The 26,885-nt window shown below is 37.2% G+C and overlaps 1 protein-coding gene across 7 annotated transcripts in view; it reads right to left on the bottom strand.

Annotated features, from left to right (window-relative positions):
• TTC39B (tetratricopeptide repeat domain 39B) overlaps positions 1 to 26,885 on the bottom strand; it is a 78,690-nt gene that overhangs the window by 38,688 nt on the left and 13,117 nt on the right. For 4 of the 7 annotated variants that reach the window (XM_031609965.2, XM_090132205.1, XM_090132203.1 and 1 more), the window contains exon 2: positions 12,027 to 12,061. The exons of 1 other annotated variant lie outside the window; for it this stretch is intronic. In XM_031609965.2, the coding sequence (XP_031465825.2) occupies positions 12,027 to 12,061 (35 nt within the window). Of the gene's footprint in view, positions 1 to 12,026; positions 12,062 to 13,468; positions 14,602 to 26,885 lie in introns of those variants that run through there. 2 more of the 7 variants (XM_090132201.1, XM_090132202.1) reach the window with 2 other exon arrangements.

Here is a 26,885-nt window from a genome sequence, read left to right as displayed (position 1 = left end):
AGCTTTTCCTTATGTCTAATCTCCTCTGGTACAACTTCTGGCCAGTTCCCCGGGTCCTGTTTGTTACATAGGAGAAGAGGCCAAAGCCCTCCTCATCACAACCTCCCTTCTGGAAGTTGTAGAGTGCAATGAGGTCTCCCCTGAGCCTCCTCTTCTCCAGGATAAACAATCCCAGCTCCCTCAGCCGCTCCTCATAAGACTTGTGCTCCAGACCCCTCACCAGTTTCGTTGCCGTTCTCTGGACACATTCCAGGGCTCAGTGACTTTTCTGTAGTGACAGGACAAAACTGAACACAATAATCGAGGTGCAGCCTCACCAGTGCTGAGTACAGGGGGATGATCACCTACCTCCCTGCTCCTGCTGGCCACACTATTTCTAATGCAGGCCAGGATGGTGCTGGCCCTCTTGGCCACCTGCACACACTGTCGGCTTACGTTCAGCTGAGCATCAACCAACACCCCCAGGTCCCTTTCCTCTTCACAGTCATCCAGCCACTCAGCCCCAAGCCTATAGCACTGCATGGGAAAGTGATGTCAGTTCATACCAGTTGTTATTTTTGGAAAAATCATAACAGTAAAACTTTCACTTCTTCCTTCCTACAGATTTTACTGGACACTGTAATTATATTAATTTTCCATGAGAGCAGCAAGTCACATTTCTCTCACACAAGTAGGAGTTTATGATTTCGTTGATTTCTGGAGACAGCAGTTAGTCATCTATCCACAAAATAGAACTAGTAACAGCAGAAGACAGAAATGCCACACCTAGAGAGAATTCAGTTCAGTTGGCTTGAACTTTCACTCCCAGTGCTATTTCGTTATAAGCTACCAGTATTTAGTCTGTTATTTCTAAGTCTAAAACCATGAATTACACTGCTGTTGCTGCAATACCAAGACAGTTGGCTCTATTAGCATTTACATGATCAAGCAATATCACAGCTAGTATATTTTCAAAGTTAAATTCCTTCTTCCCCCTCATCTTACAGTGGAAGCAGAAATGTTGATGCAGAAAAAGAAACACTAGCTAGCTGTTACTATAAATTTGTATATATAATCAGGAGAAAGCATCAAAACATCAATTTTCAAAAGAAACAGTTGCAAAAAAGAAGATTAAATTATCAGAAAGAAAAATATTAAGAAAGACTGATGTATCCACATGAGAAATGAAGTAGTTGCTCCTAGTGAAAAAATCAGGAATTATTAAAATATGCATGAAAATAAGGTCTTCTCTCGTAACATCAGAATTGCCAAAAAAAGTTAAAATTGACAGCTTTTCACTGAATATTGGAATTTCAGTGAGATAACATTTTAATTCATCGATAATATACCTGAAAAAAAAAATGTGTTAGAATTTATTTTGGGTTTTTGAGTTTTGTTGGGTTTTTTTTGTTTTGTTTTTCCAGTTTAAGAATCAAATCATTACTTCCATTTTAACACTCATCATTGGTGCTGCTGTTTGCCCTGACCCTCTCCACTGTAAAAAAGGGCTTGTGAATGGTAAGCTTCGTGCTAATTACTACCTCTGTAATTGTCTGCAGGTGATTGTGTAACACTTCAGCTCTCACTATCTGTGCCTGGGTGTTCTAAGAGCATGGCAATGTCCCCTTAAGCTGCTAAGCACAGTAGACTCTTATGCCAATAAATTGCATGGATCATTACTTTCAGAGCTTCTGTAAAAAAAGAAATTGCTGTGCAGCTTTTCTGTACTCTTTTCAGACTGTTTTATCCAGTGTCTCTCTACTGAAACAACATTTAAAACCCTTGTCAGGTTCAACAAAATTGAACAGAATTCAACTGCAAAAACAGAAAAAGAGAGGTAAAAAGAGATCCAGAAGCACATTACTGCAAGAAAATTGGCAGCTTTATTCACCTGTATTATTTAGACACTGGAAAATTCATACAAATGAGACCATTTGTTATGTAAAGAAAGTACGAAAAGGTTTCATTGAAGTTCCTATCTCATCAGACATACATGATCTAATAAAGATGACAGATGGTAGCTAGAAAAAGCTTTATTCCTCACGGATCAGAAGTCAGAGAGAAACGCTGGCACTTCCAGAGGGATGTCTGGCCTCCATTCCTGATTTAAAATAGTAAGTTTTATGAAGTTCAGAAAAGCTAGAATTAGATTCACACTACAGGAGATAAGGGCTTTATTTTAGGGAGTACTACTCCTCACATCACCTGAAATATTTCCGATACTGTCTTACGAATGAAGTGTGTTCAAAAATTCAAATACAACAAACATGTTACTAAAAAAACCCATTCCTCCTTAAAAAGTCTCAGCTGACATCCAATTTTAGACACCAGACCACCACCTGTCAAGAGACTATTAGTGTATCTTTGCTTTACTTATTCAGTTGAGTCTCATTAGTGGTCTTGAATTTTGCGATATGAATAGAACTGCGTTTGTTCTAGTTAAAAGGAAATCAAGTGCCTACAGTACCACTTCATAAGCAATGAAATGCAAAGAAGTGATCAAAAGATTTTGCTTCCAAACATTTGCTCTGATTTACATCTATGACTTCATGAGGTAGTGGAGGCAGATAAAAGAAGTTTACCTGTATCTTTATTATTAATGCAGTATCTCCATAGCACACAAAAACATCCAATTGCTCTGTTCTCACATATGATGTACAGATGCAACATAATGATTGAAGAAACACAAAGCAAGAAAACTGAGGTAAAGTTCTTCACCTACTGAGGTCCCAAATGGCATAGAAAATAAAGGGTCAATACTAAACTCTTCTTACTGGGCAACTAGCATCTGTCATTGCCAACATCACAGTGCACCCCTCTGAAACTCAAAAAGAGAAGCTAAAGTGGTGAACAAAAAAGTAAAGGAAAAATCACCTTTATCTCCTCTTACCTACTCCTTCCTTCAACAGCAATTGGCACTGCAGATGCACAGTAAACAAAATACACATTTTCCACAATGAATCAGCCATACTGAGAAAAAAGACATCGCAAAAACTTAGGCTACCATTTACCTATCTGGATATGCACATATGATTAATCTAATCACTAGTGTGATTGTGATTCAAGCCTATTCAAGCAAATCAAGTATGACTTTGATGCAACCTTGCAAAACATCCATAACCCTGAACACAGCCAGCAAAAAAAAATTAAATCTTGAGAATTTTGAAGTCACCAGTTTGACTGGGGGGTGAGGGGAGAAGGGGAAGAAATAAACAAAGCAGTGTTGGTCTGCAGGTAAAAAGGTAAAAATATGCTGAACACTAGTAGAAATGCATACCATTATAAAAGGTTGTTATCAAATTCACTAACAAAACATAGTAATTCAACAATATATTTAGACATACATTTTAATGTGATATTTGCAGATAAACTGAGATTTTACTATGTTTAATACCCCCATATGAGTCTAATACTTTATATAAAATTAATCCAGTTGAGGTCAATACAAGATACAGTGAGCAAAAAAATGCACATCTGAATGTACTAGAGAACAATACAGCCAAAATTTAATATACAGCATATATGTATAGCTACATAGCTAATAAAAAAATCTATTTGTTCAGCATTTCCCATATGGAGTAAGACATAAGACAAGGAAATAGTTTCAAAAATATCCTCTTGAGAAGAGAAGCATATCTAAATAATAATAACTGTTTATTGACAGATTTACACAAAATGAATTTTAAAAAGTCCACTTATCTTGCTACAGAAAAGATAAGAAATAAATCATCCAGCAAGTAGGACACCAGATCAGGCCAGATGTTTATGGGACTCGCACTGCGTCACACAAATAGTGGCTCAGATCCAAGCAGATAATTAGGACAGTATAGTCCTACTAACAGGACCATTCTACCTAACTTTAAAACAATTTATCAGAATTCATTACATACTAAGCTTACAGCCATCGCTGGAGACCTTACATTACTAAAATCTCTAAAAAACACACTGTATTATACATAGCATTTAGTACTTAAAGAGCACAGAAGTGCATTCCATTCCATTAAATAAATTTAAATCAAAAATTATACTACCTCAAATGCTTAATCAGTCCACTTACCTAGAAAAGATGTAATCTGCAAGTGCAAAAAATGACTACAAGATTTACATAGTCCTTCAACTGCCACATTTTAAAGAACAGCATCCCAAAATACACACCTTGTGGTGTTCTACAATCCACAGCATCCTCGCTGATTAAGCACTGACATCAGCAGAGAAGCTGCTGCTTGCCAGAAGCATTGTTCACCTCAGCAAAGTGCAGAGGAAAAACAATTACTTCTTAAATCCATTCTGAACATAATATAACCTTCTTTTCTCCTCTTCAAGGAACTCAACCTAAACTACAATATTTTTTTCTGATGTTCAGCATACCTGCCAAAGTAGATTTCCACAGACAAAATCCTATGTACCTGGCTATCACAATTACATTTTCAATAACTAATAGGCAGAAATAATGTACTTACAAGGTTAATCTGGTAAACTTCAGGTAAGCAAATACAGTCCTTATGCAAAAATAAGTGCTTCTTCTCTCACTGTCCTTTTTCCATCACACATCAAAAAGACAGGAAAAAAAGCATGCAGAGAAAACTGTTTTACTCCTCAGCATCCGTGAGGTTCCATTAATGAGTTAAAGCAAAAAGAAAAAAAGGATAAAAGTTCACAAGCCAGCAGCTGGCATCTGAGGCACTCTCCATAGCTGAATTTAAAAGAAATGTCAGTTAGAGTGGCAGCAGCTACAGTCAATGCTGGAAGCTGATGCCTCTGCGGGAAGAGGATGCTGGGAGATTTTCCCAATCTGTGCTGCAGCCTAATTCTAATCCATCACTCCTAACTGCAAGGAGAAAATGGAGACAGGAGGAACGCAAAGTGATTTATATTTAAAGACAAAAAGGGAGTTGCCTCGGTGTTCACTGAATAATTATAGCATCTTTTAAGTCAGACAGAGAAAAGAGAAGTATAGTAATGCAAATGCAGTAAAAATAGGACAAACATGCAGGAGTTGGGAGCAAGCAGCCCTCTGAGGAGAACTAACTGGCTTATGCTGGATTTCCATTATTTCACAGTCCTCACACAAATCAACAATTTTGCTTATCCTTTGATATTCTTTTCCCTAGAAATTCAAATTTTTAGCTAAAATCCCACGACTGAAACAAAACAGCTCAGCCAATATAAAAAATAAGTTATCTTCAGGAATATCAACAGCAACGGGAGAAAGTAGGAATCGGAAGCCAGCAGGAAGTTTCATCCCATAGGTCTAGTCTCTCCAGATGAGAGAAGCAGCTCAGCACACGGGTGCTATGCAGCAGAAAGTTAAGCCATGCCTCTCCTCTCTTCCCCCTGCCTCCCCCCTCCGCGCAAGCTTCCCATCCCCCTTCTCATCCCTTCCCCCTTCCCCCCCCCTTTCCCCACCTATTGTTACCTTTTAAAAACGTTCTTTAAAGCTATACCACGGGGGCTAGGGAGATCTATTCACAACTTCCACTGCTGTGAGGAACCGAGCTTTGTTCACAAAAACTCCTCTGGGAAAGCCATTAGAACAGTACATAAACAATAGCTTTGCATTTACTGAAATTTGTCACTACAGGTGGGTAATAAGCAATATGTCAGATGTACCTGTCTAAAAAACTCACTTTTCAAAACACGTGAGAACGTATTTTTCATCAAATAAATACTGGGAAGCAAACAGATACACATCACAGAAACACTAGGAAAGAGCTGCAGATAATTTCCTGAAACTCTGGAGGAAACCAATAAACAGTATAAAGGATTTTATTAACATTGCAGGTAATAATTCTTTGCTCAAACAGAAAAATATTAAAAATAACACGAATCTTGGCTCACCAAAGTATGTGCAATAAATACCATTCTCAAAAAGCACCCATGAAGAGAAATTGTATTATTAATACCTAGCACTCTGACATTGACTTCTAGCCAGTTATGGCTAAGTGTATGGGTTTTTTTCCTAAACAACTGATTCCATCACAGCTTATCAGTACTTTGTCTAGCTCACCATCAAATTAATGCTTGTCCTATAAAACACCCATAGGAACACAGCACACCATTGCCTCCCAACTGATCCTCAGCACAACCACGCATAAGTTAGAACTGTGACTCAGCAGCCCAGTGTCCCTAGCCAAACACAGTTCTGTTGCCAGCCCAATTTGCCACCCGTAGTGACAAATACTATTTGATTTGTTTGTTGCTGCTGCTTTTCTTTTTCCCCCCTTTTTAAGAAGACAACGACATGTGGAATTGCATATTTCAAAGTCATCAGAAAATACCAATACTTGGCCTGAAGACAAATGTTGCACCAGAGGCAAGAGGTGTAGTTGCAACATATAAGGAATAATTAGCAATAACACATTTATTGTCCACTCAAAAAACTCCCCAAACTTAGGCAAATTACATTAGGTTTCTGTCTTGACTACTGCTGTTGCAAATCTTTAGGCTAACAATATAAAGTAGCTAGCGTACCTTACTTGTGTAGCTCTGAAAATGCTATTAAATCAAAAACAACATCTTTACATGATCACTCCTTTCTTTGGCCTTCAGGACAAAATAAAAGAGCATAAAACTTTGATCACAAATAATTAGCAGCCACTTCTCACTGCTTTACAACAACTTAGAGAAAAAACGTTGTTATTACACGTTCTTGACTCCCTGAATTCAAATCTGAATTTAGAGCCATTTGCTCAGCTCTTCAGCCTCCTTAACTGACAAAACACAGACACATGTGCAGGTATAACCGAAATCTTAACTACACTTCTGAGATTACAAGGATAACCTGCTCTAACTTCCTTAAACACTTCTGGTCCTTAATCTATCACCCCAGTAATACCACACAGAGCTGCTTTGGTAGGATCAAGGATTAACTGAATCCAGCTTTGGGTAGGAAAAGGAAATGCAAAAGGAATGACATTACAACAGGAAAATGTGGGCACTTTCGCTGAAATCAGAGAGGATAGAAAATTCTAAGAAATCCATTCTTCACCAAATCTCATCAGTCTGTTTTTCTGCAGAATTCTAGCTTCCATATTTCCTCTATTTCATTGTTCAGTTATATTTACAGGAGATCACACTATTTTTCCAGTTCTCCCATCAATGGTACAACGCACAACCTAGCGACAGAACTTTCTACACAGACAGTAGTTACATGAAGACTGCCTCTGTAAGTGAACTGATTACATCATTTAGGCAGACTACTGCATTTCCTCCCTACAACTACAGGGCATCCTCTATAAATAAAATCCAGGCAGTTACCACAATATTGTTATTTTAAATATTGTTATTCCTTTAAATAAGCCTCTGACAAACAGGTGGTAATTGAACATGTTTTCTTGCCTTTACCTTAGAGAAAAATATTGCACACCCACAAGACTACTGGAAAGTAAAATAATTTGATGATAACTTATTCCTGTCACATAAAGATGACACTTTAAGGAAAAATTAAACAAAGCAAGAAAATAATTAACATTTCATGTAAGTTTCTAACAGATGGAGAACTTCAGAGGAGAAAATACATACAAAAAAAATATCAGTGACAAAAGCGAGTACATTACTAGACACAGTATGATGAGAAGCTGGAAAGAGCTCATGCCTTTTAATGATCTTCTTGTAGAGAAATAAATTCCATGTTCTGACAACAGAAAACATGGATTTCTGTATTCCGTAAAAAGAATTTATGAGTAATCTGGGGGCAAATTTAAATAGCAGAAATAAGGTTAGAACTATATTTGATAGCTTTCTCACCACAAAATTCAGATTCTGGTGAAGTATTTTAGCAAGAATTAGAAGAAAAAAATCACAAATCTGTTGTATCCATGCATGTCTATGAAAGTATAGAGCCTTTGTAGCTAATAATATCAAGTTTCCTTATAAAACAGACTTGCACAATGCTTGAAGCAAGCACTCAAATGGAAGCACAGCAAAATATTTGGTAAGCAGCAGCTTAACACCAGAAAACTTAATTACTGGCAGAGGTTTGAAATTTAAAAACAGAAAGGTCTATTAGTTTCGAGTTACTCAGTCATTCTGCAAAAGGAGATGCCAGTACAAAAATAGTTCTGAATTAACACAACCACATCATGGAAGATTTAGTTTCATGTTTATCCCACCTATCCTCCTTGTGAGGTTGAACATGCCATACCAAAAATTCTAGCCAAGACCTAGAAAACTCAGTTGCTAAATTCAGCAGAGAAGATATTATGTCACATGCCACTGTTCCTTCTAAGCAAAATGGCAGAATGACTTACTAGCCTTACTTTAACTCTGGTCAATAAAGAAATCTATTTACACTTCACGATCCATTCACACTTCTGTAAACCAAGGACACTAGCAGAGTTGCTGAATATATCTGCAGTAGCTAACACAAGTAAAAGATCACAAAAGAGTCTAGATAAAGAATCTAATCCATTTAGACAATCAGAGCAAAGACTGATTTCCTCCTGGACTCATCCACAGATACAGCAGCCAGCACTAGAGATTTAGGGAAGGATTTCACCCTCTTAAGATAACTCACTGTCCTTTTAGCATTTAATTTTATACAACCTATCCATGGTTCAGCAATAATAACAGTTTTAAAAGTGAATGAAGATAGTTAAAGAGAAGATAATTTAACAGAATTATTTGCTAGTATTTACTGAAGCAATACACAGAGCAGTGGTACTTTATAGATACTTTATTAAAAGAATGACAGACTGGTATATACCAGTGATATACCATGATGAGTTGGGTCCCACTCACTCTTTTAGAATTCTCTAAAATAACAAACTGGTCTTGAATAAACTCTGTCCTTATAAGTACACAGGAATCATTTTATATCAACAGTACTGTATATTAAAAAATATTTTAGCTAAATTTTAGTAAAAATCACCTGTGTAAAAATCAAACTGCAGTAAGCCCTCAAACAAATTCCAGATATTCTGTCACAGAGCGGTAACAATTTAACTTTCTTATCTGATTAAAAGAGATTGAAACATTGATACACTGGAAAATTCTAAGAGGAACTTCATCAACAGCAAAATCAAAAACAAGATACAGCTTCCCAAAAGACAGAGCCTCTAGTGATTCATTGTTTCATGCAGTAATGTTTTCAAGTTTAATTACTGTTTTAGTAAAAAAAAGAATTACCATTAAATTAAGGTGAAGAATAACCAGTGTGGCACTAGATTTGGGAAAAGCCTCCCTGAAGCTGCTTATCAGCATCATCTGAAAATTAAAACCAAGGAATTTCAAGAAAACAAGATTAAAGAGTTCCACACACAGTCCCAGAACATTAAAGTCTCAAGGCTTTTTGAAGTTCTGTAGAGACTTTGTATAATAGCTGTATATTTTGAAGAATTTGAGGAAGGAGAGAATCTAGTTAAGTGATAAATCCTGAACAGATACAGAAGAATATACACATTTCTACATAATGTTCAAACTGAAAAGTAGCTAATTATCTAAATACAGAGCAAGTAGCAGCGGCAAGAATATCCTATTCTTATTGTTCAGATCTTCACAAATCTCCTCCACAAACTTTATTTTCCAAGCAAATAATGTATACTAATTATCCCAACTGTCTGATCACACTCTTTATCTCTTAACTTATTGACTGGTGTCAATCAAGTAAATTTTACAGAACAGCAGCAGATCTAAGAAATAATTTAAGTCAACACCTCGGTAGTGCATTAATATATGAAACAGGGACCTAATGAGGGAAAAGTTACAGCGTAATACTTGCATTAATCTGCTGAAAAATGAAACTGCACATTGACCATCCAGGAGTAAGGAAGATGCATCTGGGGGAAGGAGAGGTAAGCAGGTCACAAGGACATGTACAGGGAAAGCTTGAGCCATCTGGTAAGGGAAGGTATAAGTTCATAGGACAGTTATCACTATGACATGAGGCTCAGTTCACTGCTCATGGCCCATTCCTCTGTCACCTACAGTAAACACACGTGAACCAGAAGAAAGTACCAACAGAAATACCTGAAACTTACTGTAGCTTCAGCAGAATGTTTAACTGCAATTAGAAGTTGACACTGTAAATCACTTATGCTTTTTGAAATCCTGCAGAACTTTAATAGGTAGGTACCGCCCTCTTCCTTCCTTTTATCCCAGATAGTTAGGAAATTAAAGGCCTTTAGTACTATTGACTAACCAAAAGTCTTCAGCCTCCTCACTGCCTGCAAATATCTAATGAAAGCTACTGAAAGCCAGCAGTAGTGTGTAAAACTAACAAAGGTCCTTCTGTACTATAACATTTCTACAGTCCTATTATATATTTCAAATCCTGTTTTGCATGAATATTACAATTGAATCCAAATTTCTGAATTAGACAAAAAATCTTAATAGTTGGAAGAACAGTGCTGCTCAGACATGTATTCTGGTACCTTTCACCAGTTAACTGTCACCATATAACTCAAATGGAACAAAATGTAGTTCAAAACTACAAAAATTCAGCTCCAAGTAATTATTCCTCTTTGGAAGAAAAAGCTTAAAAAAAAAACCAAACAGGATTTCATAGTAATTTTAAAAAACCATACGTCGTTGGAATAATGGCTGACATTTTAAATATATGCACAGAAAACTATGAATACTTTCTCTTGAATATGACTAGCCCCTTCAATCATGCTTGAGTCCATAAAAATACTCAAAAAATAATGACATTCAGAACCTGATGCTGCAAAACTTCATATAATTGCCTGTTAAACAATACATTCTGCTGGACTTGAGAAGCCCAGTACTTCCTTCATTTCAGCAAATTAATAGGAAAGCACATCTCTCTTATTGCAAAAGCTTTATTTAAACAGCTGTCTGTTTAGGAGAGGCACTGCCAAGTACACCTGAGCAGCGATTATGAGTCTGAACACAGTGCATTTTAGCAGGTATCCTCTTGACAGCTACAAAAAGTGAGATCTTTACTGGTTCAGTAGCCTGCCAATGAGTATGACAAAGGTTAATCCCTAAGTTATTTCAGGGCTAAAGCTGCTGTCTTGTATTTGTGCTACTCAACCAACCAAAGAAAGAGAAGACACACTCCATGAAGAATGTTCAGCACACAATGCACATCTCATGACAAGTCAGCACGCTAGGCTTCCAAAAGGATGACATACACTGCCCTTTCCATCTATGGCAGTTTTTTTTAGTACAGACTATTTTAACAGCATATGCAATCATGACATATAATCTCAGAGTCTGTTTAAATGCCATTCTTGTCCATACTATGTAACTACAGTTTTTCTGATGTAGCTGTTCCGTAAACTTCTTGAGACAAGAAGATGAATTTATGCATCATTTTCTACATAAAATACTGAAGTAATAAGAAAAAAAATTAGAAAAACAAGTAAGAGCTCAGTGAATGCAGTTAGTCACACTGCATGTTCTCCTAGTCCTGAAAAAGAGAAAATCTGCTGCACAGCTGCCCAGCTCTCTTTTCCTTTTCTAATAACCATACAGACAGGTTATAAAGTTCACTTTGTGATCTCTCAAGTACTACTCCACAAGAACTGCAGGTGGTCCTATGTTACTGAAACAGGCTGAACTAGAATCTGTGAAGTCTAAACAAATAGAAAATTGGTTTTAGTATGTAATATACACGTATTACATTTGTATATACACATTTATTATAGACAAAATGTATATATAGAGAAATATATAGAGAGGCATATATGTGTACCGAACTACATTAAGGAAAAATACCTGTGCAACAGTTGGTGTAGCAATTTCCATTCAAAAGTATTGCTTTGGTGGTCAAGTATAATGTGTCATCCAAACTTTTTCAACTTATGTAAATTATCTTTTTCTCACCATACAGAAATTTGCCTGTCAGCATGCAACAAAGTTACTAAAATTGTTAATTCTTTACAACTTTCTCGTTTGTTGACAAGCACTTCATCATATACATCAACCTAATTACACTTCCATTTCCCAGCTCTTGAGACTTTGTAACTGCTCTAGAAGATATTGGTGCGTACAAAACCACTTTTCACTGAGAAGCTGTGCATAGAGTATTTCATTACTGTATACAGTTTAAAAAACAAACCCACAATTTTTAAATTGTTACTTACACAGGGATGTTTTCAAAAGCATCTTCAAAATTTTCCTGGAAAAGAAAGAGTTTCAGTTAATAGTCTGTGTATGCTCAAGAACTCTTTATGTAACACAGTAGAAATTTACATTTACCAGGCAGCATTTATTCTGCAATACGGAGTAATTACTGGATTATTCATAGTCATGCTTTCAGAGCAAATCATCACCCAAACACATTTACCAAAGGCTCACTACACTAAAGTACAATTTAATGGTAAGTATAAACATAGATTTTTCTCCTCTCCAGACTCTTAAACTTTCACTGTTCAGATTACTGAGGGAAATACAGTCTTACATCTCATGAATGTGGTATGCAAGGGAATAAAACGATACAAAAATTATACAACATTCCTATTTTACCACAGATAATACAAGCACCATTATGCCTGCAACAAACTTTCAAAAAAAGAAATGTTTGCGGAACAAAAATAATACTGAAAGAAAGCAACTTAAGTTCCTTAAACACCATCCTTCTGTAAGTAGCTGAACTTCCACCAATTACAGCTTACTTTAAGGTTATCCACTCACTAAAGACAATGCGCACACCCGCAATATTATTAAGAGTTCAGTCCTGGTGAGATGAAAGGTAAAGAGTTTACGTGATATTTACCCTAAGCATGAAAATGTGAGAGGTAAGCTACCATTCAGCAGTACTTCAGAAGACAAACCTAGGCTTCACAAATTTTAAACTTCTCTGCAAACTTATCAGAATAACAAAAGGTAATGATGGATCAGATAATACTTCTCCTCCACGGGAGATATTCAGGAACAGTGATCCACCTTCCAAAAAACATTACTTTACTTTTATTTTTAACTAAGGGAAAATACCCATTCAGAGTAACTGCTGAACAGTTGAACACGTTACTACAGCAAGTTTTGAACTACTGCAACTGCATATTATTTTTGCCTGCAGCTGCCATGGATAAGAAGTACCATAAATGTATTTAAAGAAACATCATTAACAGACTGCCTAAATGCTCTCTTTCAAACTAAGTTTACTGTCTATATTACAGTAGACAGGGATAAGGACTATTCTGAAAAGTACAGTAATCAACTCAGAAGCAAATAAAATGACATCTGATCTGAGAAGAGTGGAACCAAGTTTCCAAAAGCAGTATAGATGCCAACAGGAACAAATATCCTAAACAAAAACCTTGTTTCACTCTGTCTCACTCCAGACTGATAAAAGCCAGTCTTGTAATAAAGCAGTTCTCTGAAGACTGTTTGCCTCCTTGATCCATTTCCAGAGACAAGAGGAGAAATTCAGCAACATACATGAAACAACGGCAGCTTTTTTGAGTATGCTTCCATTGTTTATATGGGAAGAAACTGATTTTTTGTCTGATGTTTGAACTGTCAGATATTTGCAGAGAACAGCAGCAATCAGAAGTCTGTATCAATGTGGAAAAATGCCACTAACGTGGATCTTTTCTTGCCTGCTCCGCATGCTCAGCAAGGACCACATCAGTCTGTCTCCTGATGAATTTTGTTTCCTTCTATTCATACTTATCAAATGCTCCCATAAGTATCAGAAGTATCAGAATCTAAAGTGGTACAAGAAAAAAGGGGACAGACTCTTTAGCAGGGCCTGTGGTGACAGGACAAGGGGAAATGATCCAAACTAAAAGAGAGGAGATTTTAGATTGGATCTAAGGAACAAGTTTTTTATGATAAGGGTGGTCAGACCCTGGAACAGGTTGCCTAGAGGTGTGGTGGATCCCTCATCCCTGGAGACATTCAAGGTCAGGCTGAGACAGGGCTCTGATCCAGCAGTAGGAGTGGAAGAATGGACTAGAAAGCCTTTAAGAGTTCCTTCCAAATCAAACAATTATATGATTCTCAAGTGAAAATACTGCAATTGAAATACCCAAAATAGCTTCTCCCAGATCAAGTTCTGAGATTTGTCAAGTTCTCTCCAAAATATAAAACGTTTCAAAAGCACTCAGAAAACATTCACTTTCTTCTAAGGAGCCTGCTACAAATTTACTTGTGAATTAGTCAGCTCAACAACAGAAAACACAGAGTGAAGAGTTACATTTTTAACAAGTCATAAATGTGTGCATACATTATATGCATACATGTATTTAAAAAACAAAAATCAATTGGCTTGTAATGTTTATCTAACTCCTGGAGTACAGAAGCAGACATAAGACAAGGACAGGCACTCTTGCACACTTGGTTAAAGCCTAGTAAAGACTGCATTTTCAGTTCCTCATCACAATGTTGCTACTTCCAGAAGATATAGTTGCAATGCCATAACCAGCTTCAAAGGTGCTTATTCATGTCAGTTTATGCCAGAGCACAACTTCCTTCAAATCTAGTGCTGTGTGCAACTAAGTCAGCCATATTTGTGACCTATGTAATTCAAAAATCTCTAATGGATTAATAGAACTTCCTTTATTTACATAGCTAGAGAGACTGTCATAGACTCAATGCAAACCCTCATCCACTTTCTTCTACTGACTTGAGTGCATCCTGAAGCAAGTCCCAAAGTATATCCTTGTCCTGATAGTACAGACATTTAGCACAGATCTTCAGGAACTACAACCTGCAGTAGAGTAAAAAAAAAAAAAAAAAAAAAAGGGAGAAAAAAAAAAAAGGAAGAAAAAAAAAAGAAAGAAAGAAAACCCCATGCAGTTTTTCCATGTATTTTCTATTAATTTAAAAAAAATAAAATCAAACATTTAACAGTTCATTTGGAACCAAGTGAAACAGTTTAACAATGTTGTTACTCAGTACATAATACTGGCTAATGCTGAATCTTAAGATTTTTATCCCATATCCAGAGAACAGGTCAATATGAGTATTTAACAAGAATGAAAATAAACCTGCCACTAGATGGCATGACAAAAACTGACTTTCCTGCAAATCTGAAAAAAAATGGCAGAACACTTGATAAAACAAAGCTATCTTAAAAAGACTTTTCCTGAATCATACTATCATTTTTTTTTCTTGGACCATTGTTCTATTTAACAACTTTTTAGTTTTTTTTTTTTTTTTTTTAAGATGTAAGCCAGTTTGAAAAGTTTCAATAAATTAGAGATACTTCCGTTTTCCAAATCCAAGAAAGTTCAGCTCAGACAATGACAAACATGAACAGAGAAGTGTATAAACGGAGAAAAAAAAACAGTTTCAGAATTCCTTAGCAATAACAGCAGAAACCATTCACAGCAGACCACCATTTACATATAAAGCCTCACGAATAATAAAATGCAAATCACTTAAAATTACTACAGGAGATTTACCAGTTACTATATTTTTAATACACCAGTAGAAAGTGGAAACAACTGCTTGTCCTGGTAATAATAGAAATCCTAGTGTCGAAAACATTATTCTTTCTCCTTTCATATTTATGGTTTCAACTACTCTTAAGCAGCTGTGAACTGCAACTTTGTAAAGATAACAGAATAGGGGAGGTATAAGGAGGTATAGGGAAAAGAAGCTGATCTGCAATATCTGTACTTTGGAATAGGACTATGAAAGAGGCTTTCCATGTGGTCTTCATTTGGATACCGCCACTTCTAAAAGAAGAAGATACTTCTAGAAGTCAGAAGTCACCACACAGATTTATTAGCAAATGGAATCAAGTATTAAAAATATTATTTGAACAGAATTTAAATATTCTTTTCTATTACACTACTCTACATACATTCATTTCCCCTCAGCCAGTGTTACATTAACAATTTCAAAGAAACTAGTGGCTACACATTTTAAACTATAGGCCTTCAGCGGTGGCAGCTTAATATAAGCCAACAGCTACAAATCAGCAACATGCTACCATTACAGCAAGATGCAAGCTCCTGATCACTTTTCTCAACGATACAAAAGGACAACATACTTCCTTTCTGTTGACCTGACCAAGCTGAGAACAAAAACATCAGTGAAACAGGAAATACTTTGAGATGTGCAGCAAAGGAACATGACTGACTCTAAAGCAACAAAATGATAGGATAATCCCACTTCAGTGGGGTTAATTTCAGTAAGATTCTATTCCTTATTTTAGGTTTTTGCCTGCTTGTTTTGTCTGCTTAGTACTAAAGTCAAGACTTCTCAGAGACATTTTCTTCTGTCTTTTTTTTTTCTTTCCATTTATCATGCTCCTTTGGAGCTCTCCTTGAGGACAACAGCATCCTCAGTATTTAATGAAATACAAACACTACACAATCAACTGTCAGTCCTCTACTCACTTATTCTATATTTGTATTACAAAAATACTGAGAGTTTTCCAGTCTTAAATTTTTTTTTAGCTTTCTTTCAAGTAGTCTGAAATAAATTCAGGCACCACAGAGCTACTATAAATGCATGGAACTGTAAAGATCTGGGTCACCATGAACTACCTAACATGAAACCTATCTCTGTTTAAAATACATGTATACATGTCATTTTTGCAATTTTAAAAAGGTATTAATAAAAATTAGAGCACAGTTACGGAAGTTTGCTCACATGCTACACTGATTAGCTTTTAAGAGGGAACCCACACATTTTTTACATTAAGAATCTGCCAACTAAACATAATGAAAAACAGTTGTCATTAAAAGACCATCATTAAATTATTTCTAATTGAATTTCTCAGAAACTTCTTTTTTTTCAATACAGTTTCTAATCAATACCCAAGGAATGAACATAGTTATTCATGGATGAAGATTTCATTAGAACTAGTGGAAAGCAAAACAGAAGAACAAGAAAACACTGCCTTTAACTGACTGGGATTAAGGAGTAAATTAATCTTAAAAGGAGGAGCTACACATGGAAACAGGCTGAGGCTGTATTACAGAAAGCAACAATGCTGAAGAAGTCTCACAGGCAATTTTGACATGTGATTCAATATGAATTCTTATTGTCACTGTGATCCATAAGTGAATCTGCAAACAGTAGAAAAAATAAATCAGGATGCAACACAGAGCATGAAAACAGTAAAGCTTAGCTTCCTTAGAGTTCAGCCTTACTGAAGGCTGATAATTGTTGAAAAATACAATAGAGATTCCCCCCAAAATAGTTCAGTAACTAGAACACCTGGCTTATTTTAAGAGCTTTTTGAAAACTTTAATAATTTTGATTTTCCAAGAACGTAAGAAACACTTGCCATCTCTGACTAGTATATTAAACCAGTAAAAAGCAAAACCTCTGTGATTTCTTCTGAACATCAGTTTTCAGAATGTGTTCTTTGCTGATTCAAATTCACGTTTCCCTCATGCAGTGTGATAACTCTTAGAACATACCAACTGGACATGTTTCTCATGGCTCCAGATTAAGATTCTGAGAAGCACACATTATGGTTCAGCTAATAACAAAATTGCTAGCCTCAACACCTGCCAAGTCTCATGAAAACTGATGGCTTTTGTTCTAATGTTACTTTACAGAGAATTTGTTCAAATTAACTCATAGCTTATAGTTTGAGTTACAGATGGAATTCCAGTATAGAATTTACTATCAGAATTCCATTTCATAGTATCAAAAAGATAACATGTTTAGGTTCCATTTTTAGTTTCTCAGCACTGCTGTTTCCCAGAAGAAGTATCATAAAATACCTCCATAACAGTTTATTTGGATTTCATTTTGCTACTTTTAATAATCCCCCTCACACACACACCTCAATACCATCCTTGAAGCATCACATATCAGAAATAATAACATGACAAAAAAAGAACGATGGAGACAGCAGTGCAAACTTACTGATTTAAAGTTGTAAAATTTCAGCTGATAATACAGCTCAGCTAAAAATATGTTCAATTTTGTAAACTCATTTCATAAGCCAAGTGTTACATGGCAATCACAGAATGGCCAGGTTGGAAGGGACCTCAAGGATCATGAATCTCCAACCCCCCTGCCACATGCAGGGCCATCAACCTCCCCATTTAATACTAGACCAGGCTGCCCGGGGCCCCATCCAATCTGGCCTTGAACACCACCAGGGATGGATGGAACATCCACAACCTCTCTGGGCAGCCTGTTCCAGCACCTCACCACACTCTCTGTCAAGAACTTCCCCCTGACATCCAACCTAAATCTTCCCTCCCTCAACTTAAAACCATTTCGCTTTGTCCTGCTGTTATCTACCCTTTCAAAGAATTGACTCCCCTCCTGTTTATAGGCTCCTTTAGGTACTGAAAGGTTGCAACAAGGTCACCCTGCAGCCTTCTTTTCTGCAAGATTAACAAACCCAGCTCCCTCAGTCTGTCTTTGTAGGGAAGGAGCTCCAGACCTCTGATTATCTTTGGGGCAACACATGCTTCAAAACTTCAAACAGAAGCTGTATGAACAAAAAAAATAAAATTCTGACCACTTGCCCAACACTTTGTTGCATAGGACAGCTTTCCTTCAAAACTATCAGATGATAGTCATGTTAAGGGCAGAATTCAACAATTCTGTTTTGTTGTTTTTATATATGCATATAAATAATATATAAACAGAATACTTAAGTAGCAGTTGACTTTTTTATGCTTAGATATTATTTCAAACATACCTAAGCTTTAAATATGATCCATGTTTTTATGCTTTGCATAAACCATCGCTGTTTTTCTAGAGAGTGAGATTGTGGATGAGCTGTGTTTTGCTGAAAGTTTTCCACAGATGAAGAACTTCAGGTGTTAGAAGCCACGGATGCAGTAGTTCAGACTCACTTATTGAATCTCAAGAACACAGAAAAGCATATCATGTTCAAGATCTTTATTAACATGCGTAACTTGGTCAGGAGTCAAGCTTTAGCCAAACAAACAAAAAACAACAGCAAGAACTCCACATCCAAAAAGAAAGCAGGAATCAAGAAGACAGAGCACAGCTTTACCAGAAATTTGGCTAAATAAACTGAAGCTGAACGGTTCAGCAGTATAAACTTTGGTGTCATTTAGTTCAAACATCGGATGTCAGCACACAAGAACAAAGATATTTCCACTGCAGCCTGGCAAGTTGCAACCTTTCCACATAACTGCTTACCTCAAAACTACCAAAGACATAGGAAAATTGAGGCTTGGAAGTTCCGTCCTCAATTTTAAAAGTTTTTAATTAAAGTATCTGCTGTAGATAGATGTTAATAACCAGCACATTCTAAAACAAACAAACAAAAAAAAACCAAAACAAAAAAACCAGGCAATTTCTGATTTACATTTAGCAGTTATCCAGTATATAAACTGGACAATACTAAAGCATCATACCAGTCATTCTGTACAAATGAGACCCTGAGTGGGAATGACTACATTCAGTGATGCCAGTCTTTGTGGATCAGATACACTATACACTAGTGCATGGGTGTCCAACTTTTTGGGTTCTCTGGGCTGTGTTCAGTGAAGACAAATTCTCTTGGGCTGAATATATGTTTGCTACCCCAAAAGTAATTCCTCCCACTTGCTCTCATGGCGACTATAACAAATACAACAAGCACACTAGCGTTGCTTGATAGAGCAAATTCTCAGCTACACTGCATTATCTTCCAGCAAAGTCACTATGACTGGCTATGCATTTTCACCAGCAATGAACATGAGCTTGCACGCCATGCTCATCAAAACCTGCATCAGTAAAGATGATGCACTGCTACAGTTGACACTGCTGGAATGTGCTACCCATCACCACTGCTCACATCCGCTGTTTGGTCTCCATAAATATTCAGCAAGAGTCAGTGAACATCAATGGGTGCAGCTTTTTCTGCATGGGGATATTTAGTTTCACATTTGCTTTAGATGCACTTCCTGCCAGATGCCATTATGCCTGACTGTCCCTGTGCTGCCATCAGTCACTCGGCAACAACACGTAATAGAATACTGTCAGGAAGGTTCAACATCTACTGTCATACCACCAACATCCATCTCTGATGTCACGGGACAACATAATAAAACAGGTGGCATTGATTTTGGAGCAGCCCTCGTACAATATATTAAATAAATGTAAAGAGATAGCATTTTTGTATTTTTATATCTTATAAATCTTATTGTTCGTATTTTTATTAATTTTTTTTTTTTTTTTTTTAAGAGCAATAAAACCATAAAACTAGCAGGATGTGACCCTGTTTTTGTGAAACTAACATATCAGGTTTGATGGTAGTGGCTGCAAGTCTCACTGAGCTCTCAAGATGCTTGTCAGATTTTTGACAGAATTTTACTCTTTCTGTACTTAATCCTTTTAAACAATTTTTCACAAACGTACATACTGTCAATAAACACTGACACAAGATGTCATTGTGAAGAAAGGAATATTTCTCTATGGTAAGATAGATTACAGAATTCTGATGAAGAGAAATGATCAGATTTTTCTTTGAGTTGAATATCTGACTGCAACTCCATACATTCCACTTGAAAATTCACAAGTAATTTATTTATGCTGACTGAAAATAGAAGCACAAATATACCAAATGATGACTTTTTCAGCAATCTCAAAATCTATTCTCAAATTCCTTTATCAAAATGGAAAGCACAGCAACAGGGTTTTTGTTGTTGCTGTTTTGTTTTTTCCTGCTCACAGGACTGTGTTTAGCTAATGTATCATAATGCATAAACTTATTTCCCATCACTTGATTTAGCACTATATCATTCCCTCCAGCTTTCAACCCCTGAAGGGTTAACAGTGTAGTGGAGGTTGGACTCAGGGGCTAGAGCCACTGCCTTTATAGTCTGGGGTAGGGAGCAGCCACAGGGTGAGCTGTACCAGCCGCAGGTTGGACATGTCTTTACTGATGTAAGCAACAAGATGAAGCCTTTTCTAAATCTGCTTCTGAACAGGGTGCCTAATGGATCCACACTTCAGTGCATCAGTCTTAACTGTTCCACATGCAACTGGCTGAGCTTGTCCTGTTTTAAACAACACCTCTCCCTTACGACTGAGAAGTGGAAATAAGCAGATTCAGTTACACATTCAGCAAGAATCAAAAAGTGTATCATTTTAACTGGCATGCAAATGGCTCCTATCAACAGTTATTGACATTCATATTCATATCTGACTTTTTGCACATAAGAGTATAATTACAGTTAAACTTGGCTGAACTCTAATCCAGATATATACAGACAGAACTATTATCCTCTGCCTTTTCTCTGTCTGAGTAAATAGTTTTATCTCAACCCAGGAGTTCTACTTCTTTTTTTTTCCCGATTCTCTCTCTCATCCAGCTGGAAAGGGGAGGGAGTGAGCAAATGACTATGTGGTGCTTAGCTACCTGCTGGGTTAAACCACAACAGGACTACACAAGATCACTCTGCTCAAAGCAGACACTCCAGTAGATACTACAAGTTTGTTCTCATCAACTGTAAGAAAGAACAATTGATTAACCTAATACCTCTTTAACCAGACATGCTCTTCTACGTCCTGTAAAACTTCGTGCCAAGTTTGTGAAGGTTTTTAAAAACTTCAATGCAAACCTCTTTCAATCACAGAATTGTCATAAAAGTGATAACTGAATCATTTGAGTTGGAACAGATGTTCAGAAGTAATCTAGTCCAGCTCCCCTACAGCAAACACATCTACAGCTAGAACAGGCTTCTCAGAGTCTGGTTCAGCCTGACCTTGAACATCTCCGGGGACACCACCACCTCTCAGGGCTTATTTCTTGACGAAGCCATGCTGATTGTGCCGTATCACCTGCCTGCCTCTCCAATCTATGCTAAGGCATATCTTTTCCACAATTTTCCCTAGCTCAAGACGTGAGACTAACAGGCCAGTAGTTCCCTGGGTCGTCCTTTCTAGACTTCTTAAAAATGGGTGTGACTTGGCCTTTTTTCCGGTCACCAGGGACTTCACCTGATTGCCACGACTTTTCAAATGTAACTGAGAATGGCTTGGTGACTACACCAGCCAATTCCCTCAGATCTGGGATGCATCTGATCAGGATCTGCAGACTTATGGACATTCAGGTTCTTCAGGTGTTTGCAAACTTGATCTTTGCTTACAGAGGAAGGAATATTTAATAATTTCATAGAAATTACATGGAGCCCTATTGAAATAAAAAGGAACTACTTACAATGTCTGGAAGCTGGTAAGGTTTCTAGACCTAATTCTTCAGAAGCACAGCCATGTACAGTAATTATGCATTTCTACATTTTCCACAACAAAACTTGTGAAGACATTTCTACTTCCAGCCATATAGATTATCAGCCTTCTCCAATCAGTTTCCAAATAGTCAGCAGAGACCATTTTTTGTACTCATCAGAAGATATGAAAACACAGTTTCAGAGAGACAAGCAGAGGAAAAACACAAAAGGAAAAATATGTTAGCAGATAGAGCTTCTGTTTTAGACAGTAAAAGCATTTTCTTGAGTTGCGTACATGCAAGCAAGACATCAAAAATCAAACTCACAGGTTTGTGATGCAATTTAAAAAGCTTGGACTTAAGTCTGCTGAAGACAAAATTTCACAGCTAGGGAAATTCACCCGTTATAGCTCAGAAATGACTGTTCCTCATGAAGTTTAGCTTTCCATAATTGCCAAAACATTACAGCACGGACAAATCAAAGAGTAATGAGATAATCTGATCCTAACACAACAGCATAACTTCAAAAGATATAGTCGTAGTGCAGAAAAAGATAGGACGTTCACTTGGGTTCATGTGACTCCACAAAACGCTCCAAGATAAGAGCTACTATGAAAAGGGAATCTGGAGGATCCATCTGACAAACACCAGACTATGAGATCGGTCTTACTGTTTTGTTTACAGTTACGACACAATCTTCATTTTTTTTTTTCTCCTAAAATGATCTGGGTAGATCTGCCCTGGTGCCTCACATAGCCTTCCCAGCTTAATTTCCTTATTACAGTACTCTTAATGCAGGTGGCGATGAAAGCTGTCAGGTTTTGCTTCTAGGCTACCCTATCCACAGTGTTACCACGGGATGCTCAAAATACATTTAAAAAAAAACAAACAAACAAACAGGAGAATTGGAAGTAGCTACAGCCAATGTAAAAAGATATTTACTTCCATTCATGAAAGATTTTCAGTCTGCTGACTGAAAAGCATTCCTCATCAGCTGAAAAAGCAGAAAGAGTTGAATGATGAAGGAAAATTTAAGTCACTTGTTTCATACAAATTGACTCGATGAAAAATTAAGGTGGTAGTTAAATTAAATTTGCTCCTGTTTCCACATAAGATTTATTTTCACCATGATCTTAGACCAAACAGTTTGACAGAAGTATCTCTTTTACGGTGATTAAAAATAACTTTTATTTCTGCTTCATAAATGTGAATCTATTTTTGCCCTGCTAACTTGTTCATTTGCAAGTGTACATGTTTGCTAGTAAACCAATTTTTTAAAAAACTGGAAATTCATAGTTGTCAAGAACAATTTCTTCAGATCACGAAGAAAACACCTCGCCTTCCCCAGATTACATACATTTTGAGTTGTGCTATTAGCTGCAACTGAACTTAGCTGTTGATTCAGCTGATCGCCTCTAAAGAGAACAAAAAGCATCCAATTAGCACTCAAGAACAGGGACCGAAGAACACAGAAGTAAAGCAAGAAGCATTAATATTGTAGTAAATGCATTTCTAACGCTGAATTGTCTTATAAATCAATACAATTTCAAAGTTAAGATACCAGCCAAAATGGGTGGTAGGAAAGAATAGCTTCACCTTTCCAGCAATGTGAGCACACTTCTCAATAGACAGGACTTATTCCTGCACTAAACTGCATGGGAAAACAAAAGGGCTAAAAAGAGGGGTTTCTGGATTCAGCTCCTCTTTCTTTGTGAAAGTCATGAATCAACTGGTGAATTAACAAGAATTAAAAAGCTACCTTTCAAAACACCTGCTCATCATAATAAGTAATTAGTCACACATTTTCTCCCAACACCACTACTTAGAAGCTGAAACAAATGCCATTACTTTCACTAATGAAACAGCATGGTCTATATTATTATCACAGTGTAAAGCAGGCACTTCCAACCCATGGCCCAGGAGCTACACACAGCCCAGCTCAGCCCAGCCCACCCACTCTGCACCATCCCCTGCCCTGTGCCATCATGGCAGCAGCTCTGCCCCACCAAGCAGCACAGCCCAGCCCTGGGCATGTACCCATCTCTCACAACCACCAAACATCGGTGCACGATGGGCACTGTTTGGGCCAAAACCAGGATACAGTAAGGGCACAGTGCAGTGCTAACTCAAGCGATGGGAAATAAGTTTATGCATTTTGAAACTTTGGCTAAATACAGTCCTGTGAACTGCAAAATAAAAAAAAAAAATGCAGTTTTGTTTTCCATTTTGATAACGAATTTTGAGAATAGACTGCAGAAAAAAAATCTTTTTTTTTTTTGTATATTTGTGCTTCTATTTTCAGTCAAGATAAATACACTAAAAATTTTCAAATGGAATGTACTGAGTTTGAAGTCAGATATTCAACTCAAAGAAAAAATTTATCATGTCTTTCTACTAGACTTTCATAACTTATTTTCCCAGAGAAAAATATCCCTTGCTCAGAATCACACCTTACTCACAACATCGCTTTTGGCAGTACATATATTTATGAGAAACCGCTTGAAGGATTAAGTACCGGAAGAGTAAAATTCCATTACAAACCTCTAATGAACACCTTGAGAATTCAGCTAAAATTGCAGCCACTGCTATCAAGACAGATTGATGCAATTGTTTCACAAAAATAGGGTCACATATCCCACTAGTTTTATGGTTTTACTGCTTTCTTTTTTGAATAAAAAATACTAAAGATATTAAAAATAAGATTAGGTACCTGTATTCACTAAGTATGTCACATATACTTCAGGGGGACATCAGAGGTGGATGGTGGTGGTATGGAAGTACAGGTAAAGCCTTCCCACCAATAATCCATTAAATGCTGATGTTGTGTGACAGATGGCAGCAGACAGGCGGTCTGACAATATGACATCTGGCACGAAGTGCATATGAAGCAAATGTATGGAACTAAGTTCCTCCATGCAGAAAATGTTGTACCCATCCACTTTCGTTGACTCTTGCTGAATATTTATGGAGATCAAACAGTGAATACAAGCAGAGTGAGGCAACAGCTAGCGCATTTAAGCAGTGGCAACTGCAAATCACTTCTGCTGGTGCAGACTTCTGCTACAGCATCCAGGTTCACCAGCGGTGAAAATGTATAGTAAATGGTGATGAAATGGTGAAAAATAGAACAAATTCTCAGCTATGCAACACTATTAAATATTGTGCTCTCTGCATTTGTTGCAGTTCCCATAAGAACAAATGGGAGGCATTACATATATTTAGCCCAAGACACTCAGTGAAGCTAAGGCAAGCCAAAAGGCTGGACACCCAAGGTATAATGCTTGATGACAGTGGCTATAAGCTTGTAAACTCTTCCAGTACTGCTTTTTCCAAGATAACCTGTGTCTCATCTACCACAGAGAATTTCATATTTTATAAAAGGAGGCTTTCCAAAAACCTCATTGTTACAGCAACAGAAGTAGAACAACTGGCAGCACAGAGATTAAACACCTGTGAGAAGCTGCACTGCAGAAAAATATTGATGCCCAGGTAGAGAACATGGCTATGGAAGTATATTACAAAGATGCCCACACACCCAAGAGCTGTGCCACTGAAGAACACCAAAATAACAAAAATCATCACAGTTATCAGTATTCCACATCATAAATCACACTGTGCACTGGGAGTTAAAAAGTTAATGCTGCAGTTCTGCAGATTGATTGTTCCGGCTCTCAGAAAAACAAACTACAGCTCCCAGAAGACTTCATCATTCCATTTACCGTTCAGAGGGAAAGACAAAACTTACTGGGAGTCACGAGACCATAATCCCTTCTTTCTGCTCGTCTCTGCAGTCTGCACTCACCAGCCATCTCACCTTCAGCATTAAAGTCTTTGGTTTTTGGACGCTCTTATCGATTTGACTTATTAGCTACAACTCCAATTACATTGTATTATCTCACATTCCACTATTAGTAAATTAATTTTCTCCCTTAGCTCTTAGACTGCTTTGCACCCAGACCCATCTCCCTGCCTTTTCCTTTCCCCAGGCATTGGTAACCCTGTCCCACTAGTCACGAAACCAGGCCAGAATCATGATAAACCAGCTCATGGATCGGGCTTCTAGGATTGAAGGGGCACTGACAGATCTGGACTGGCAACGTAAGGGTGAATTATTCCCAGCTCAGTAGGCCCATGACATCTCAGGCTATCAAGGAAAAAATGCAACTCATAGATTGGCTCAGAATCAAGGGGTGGGCTTGACCATGGATGCTATCACACAGATTATCCATGAATGTGGCGCATGCACTGCAATTAAGCAAGCCAAGTGGATAAAGCCTCTCTGGTATGGAGAATGACAGCTGAAATACTGCTGAGATGCCCAGCAGACTGATTATATCACCCTCCCGCAAACCCACCAGAGCAAGAGCTATATGCTTACAGTGGTGGAAGCAACTACTGAATGTCTGGAAATGCATCTTGTAGTACATGTCACTCTCTGAAATACTATCCCAGGCCTTTAGATGCAAGCCTTTAGCAAATGAAGGCTTCCTAACGTCTGAGGGTTTTTGTTTGTTTTTAACCTACGCTAAATAAGTATTCATGGTTGAGATTTAAATGTACTTATTAAGTTTCCAAGCCTTCCTCCACTGACGATCATGTTATCAAGTAATAGTTACCAAGCTTTGATGAGGTTTCTACTTGCATAATAAAGTTCATGTTAAGCATGAGTGTCTCAGAGTAGGAAGCAGCAAAACTTCAACTCCAGTCTCCCTCCCCTTACCTCACATCCTAAGTGGCTACTCATCATAGCTGAAGACAAAAAACAACAAAACACAAGTAAATCTTTGAAAAACTCACACATTTCAGAATGTATAAAAGAGAAGGGCACAGTGTTATGTCAAACTGCAGTTACACATTGAAAATTAACCTTAACTTGGAATACAAAAGG

This window comes from Phasianus colchicus, chromosome Z, assembly GCF_987193195.1.
Source record: "Phasianus colchicus chromosome Z, bPhaCol1.hap1.1, whole genome shotgun sequence".
In the NCBI taxonomy this organism is placed as follows: domain Eukaryota; kingdom Metazoa; phylum Chordata; class Aves; order Galliformes; family Phasianidae; genus Phasianus; species Phasianus colchicus.
Note: the sequence above shows the minus strand (reverse complement) of the source record. Positions and strands in the feature narration are given on the sequence as shown.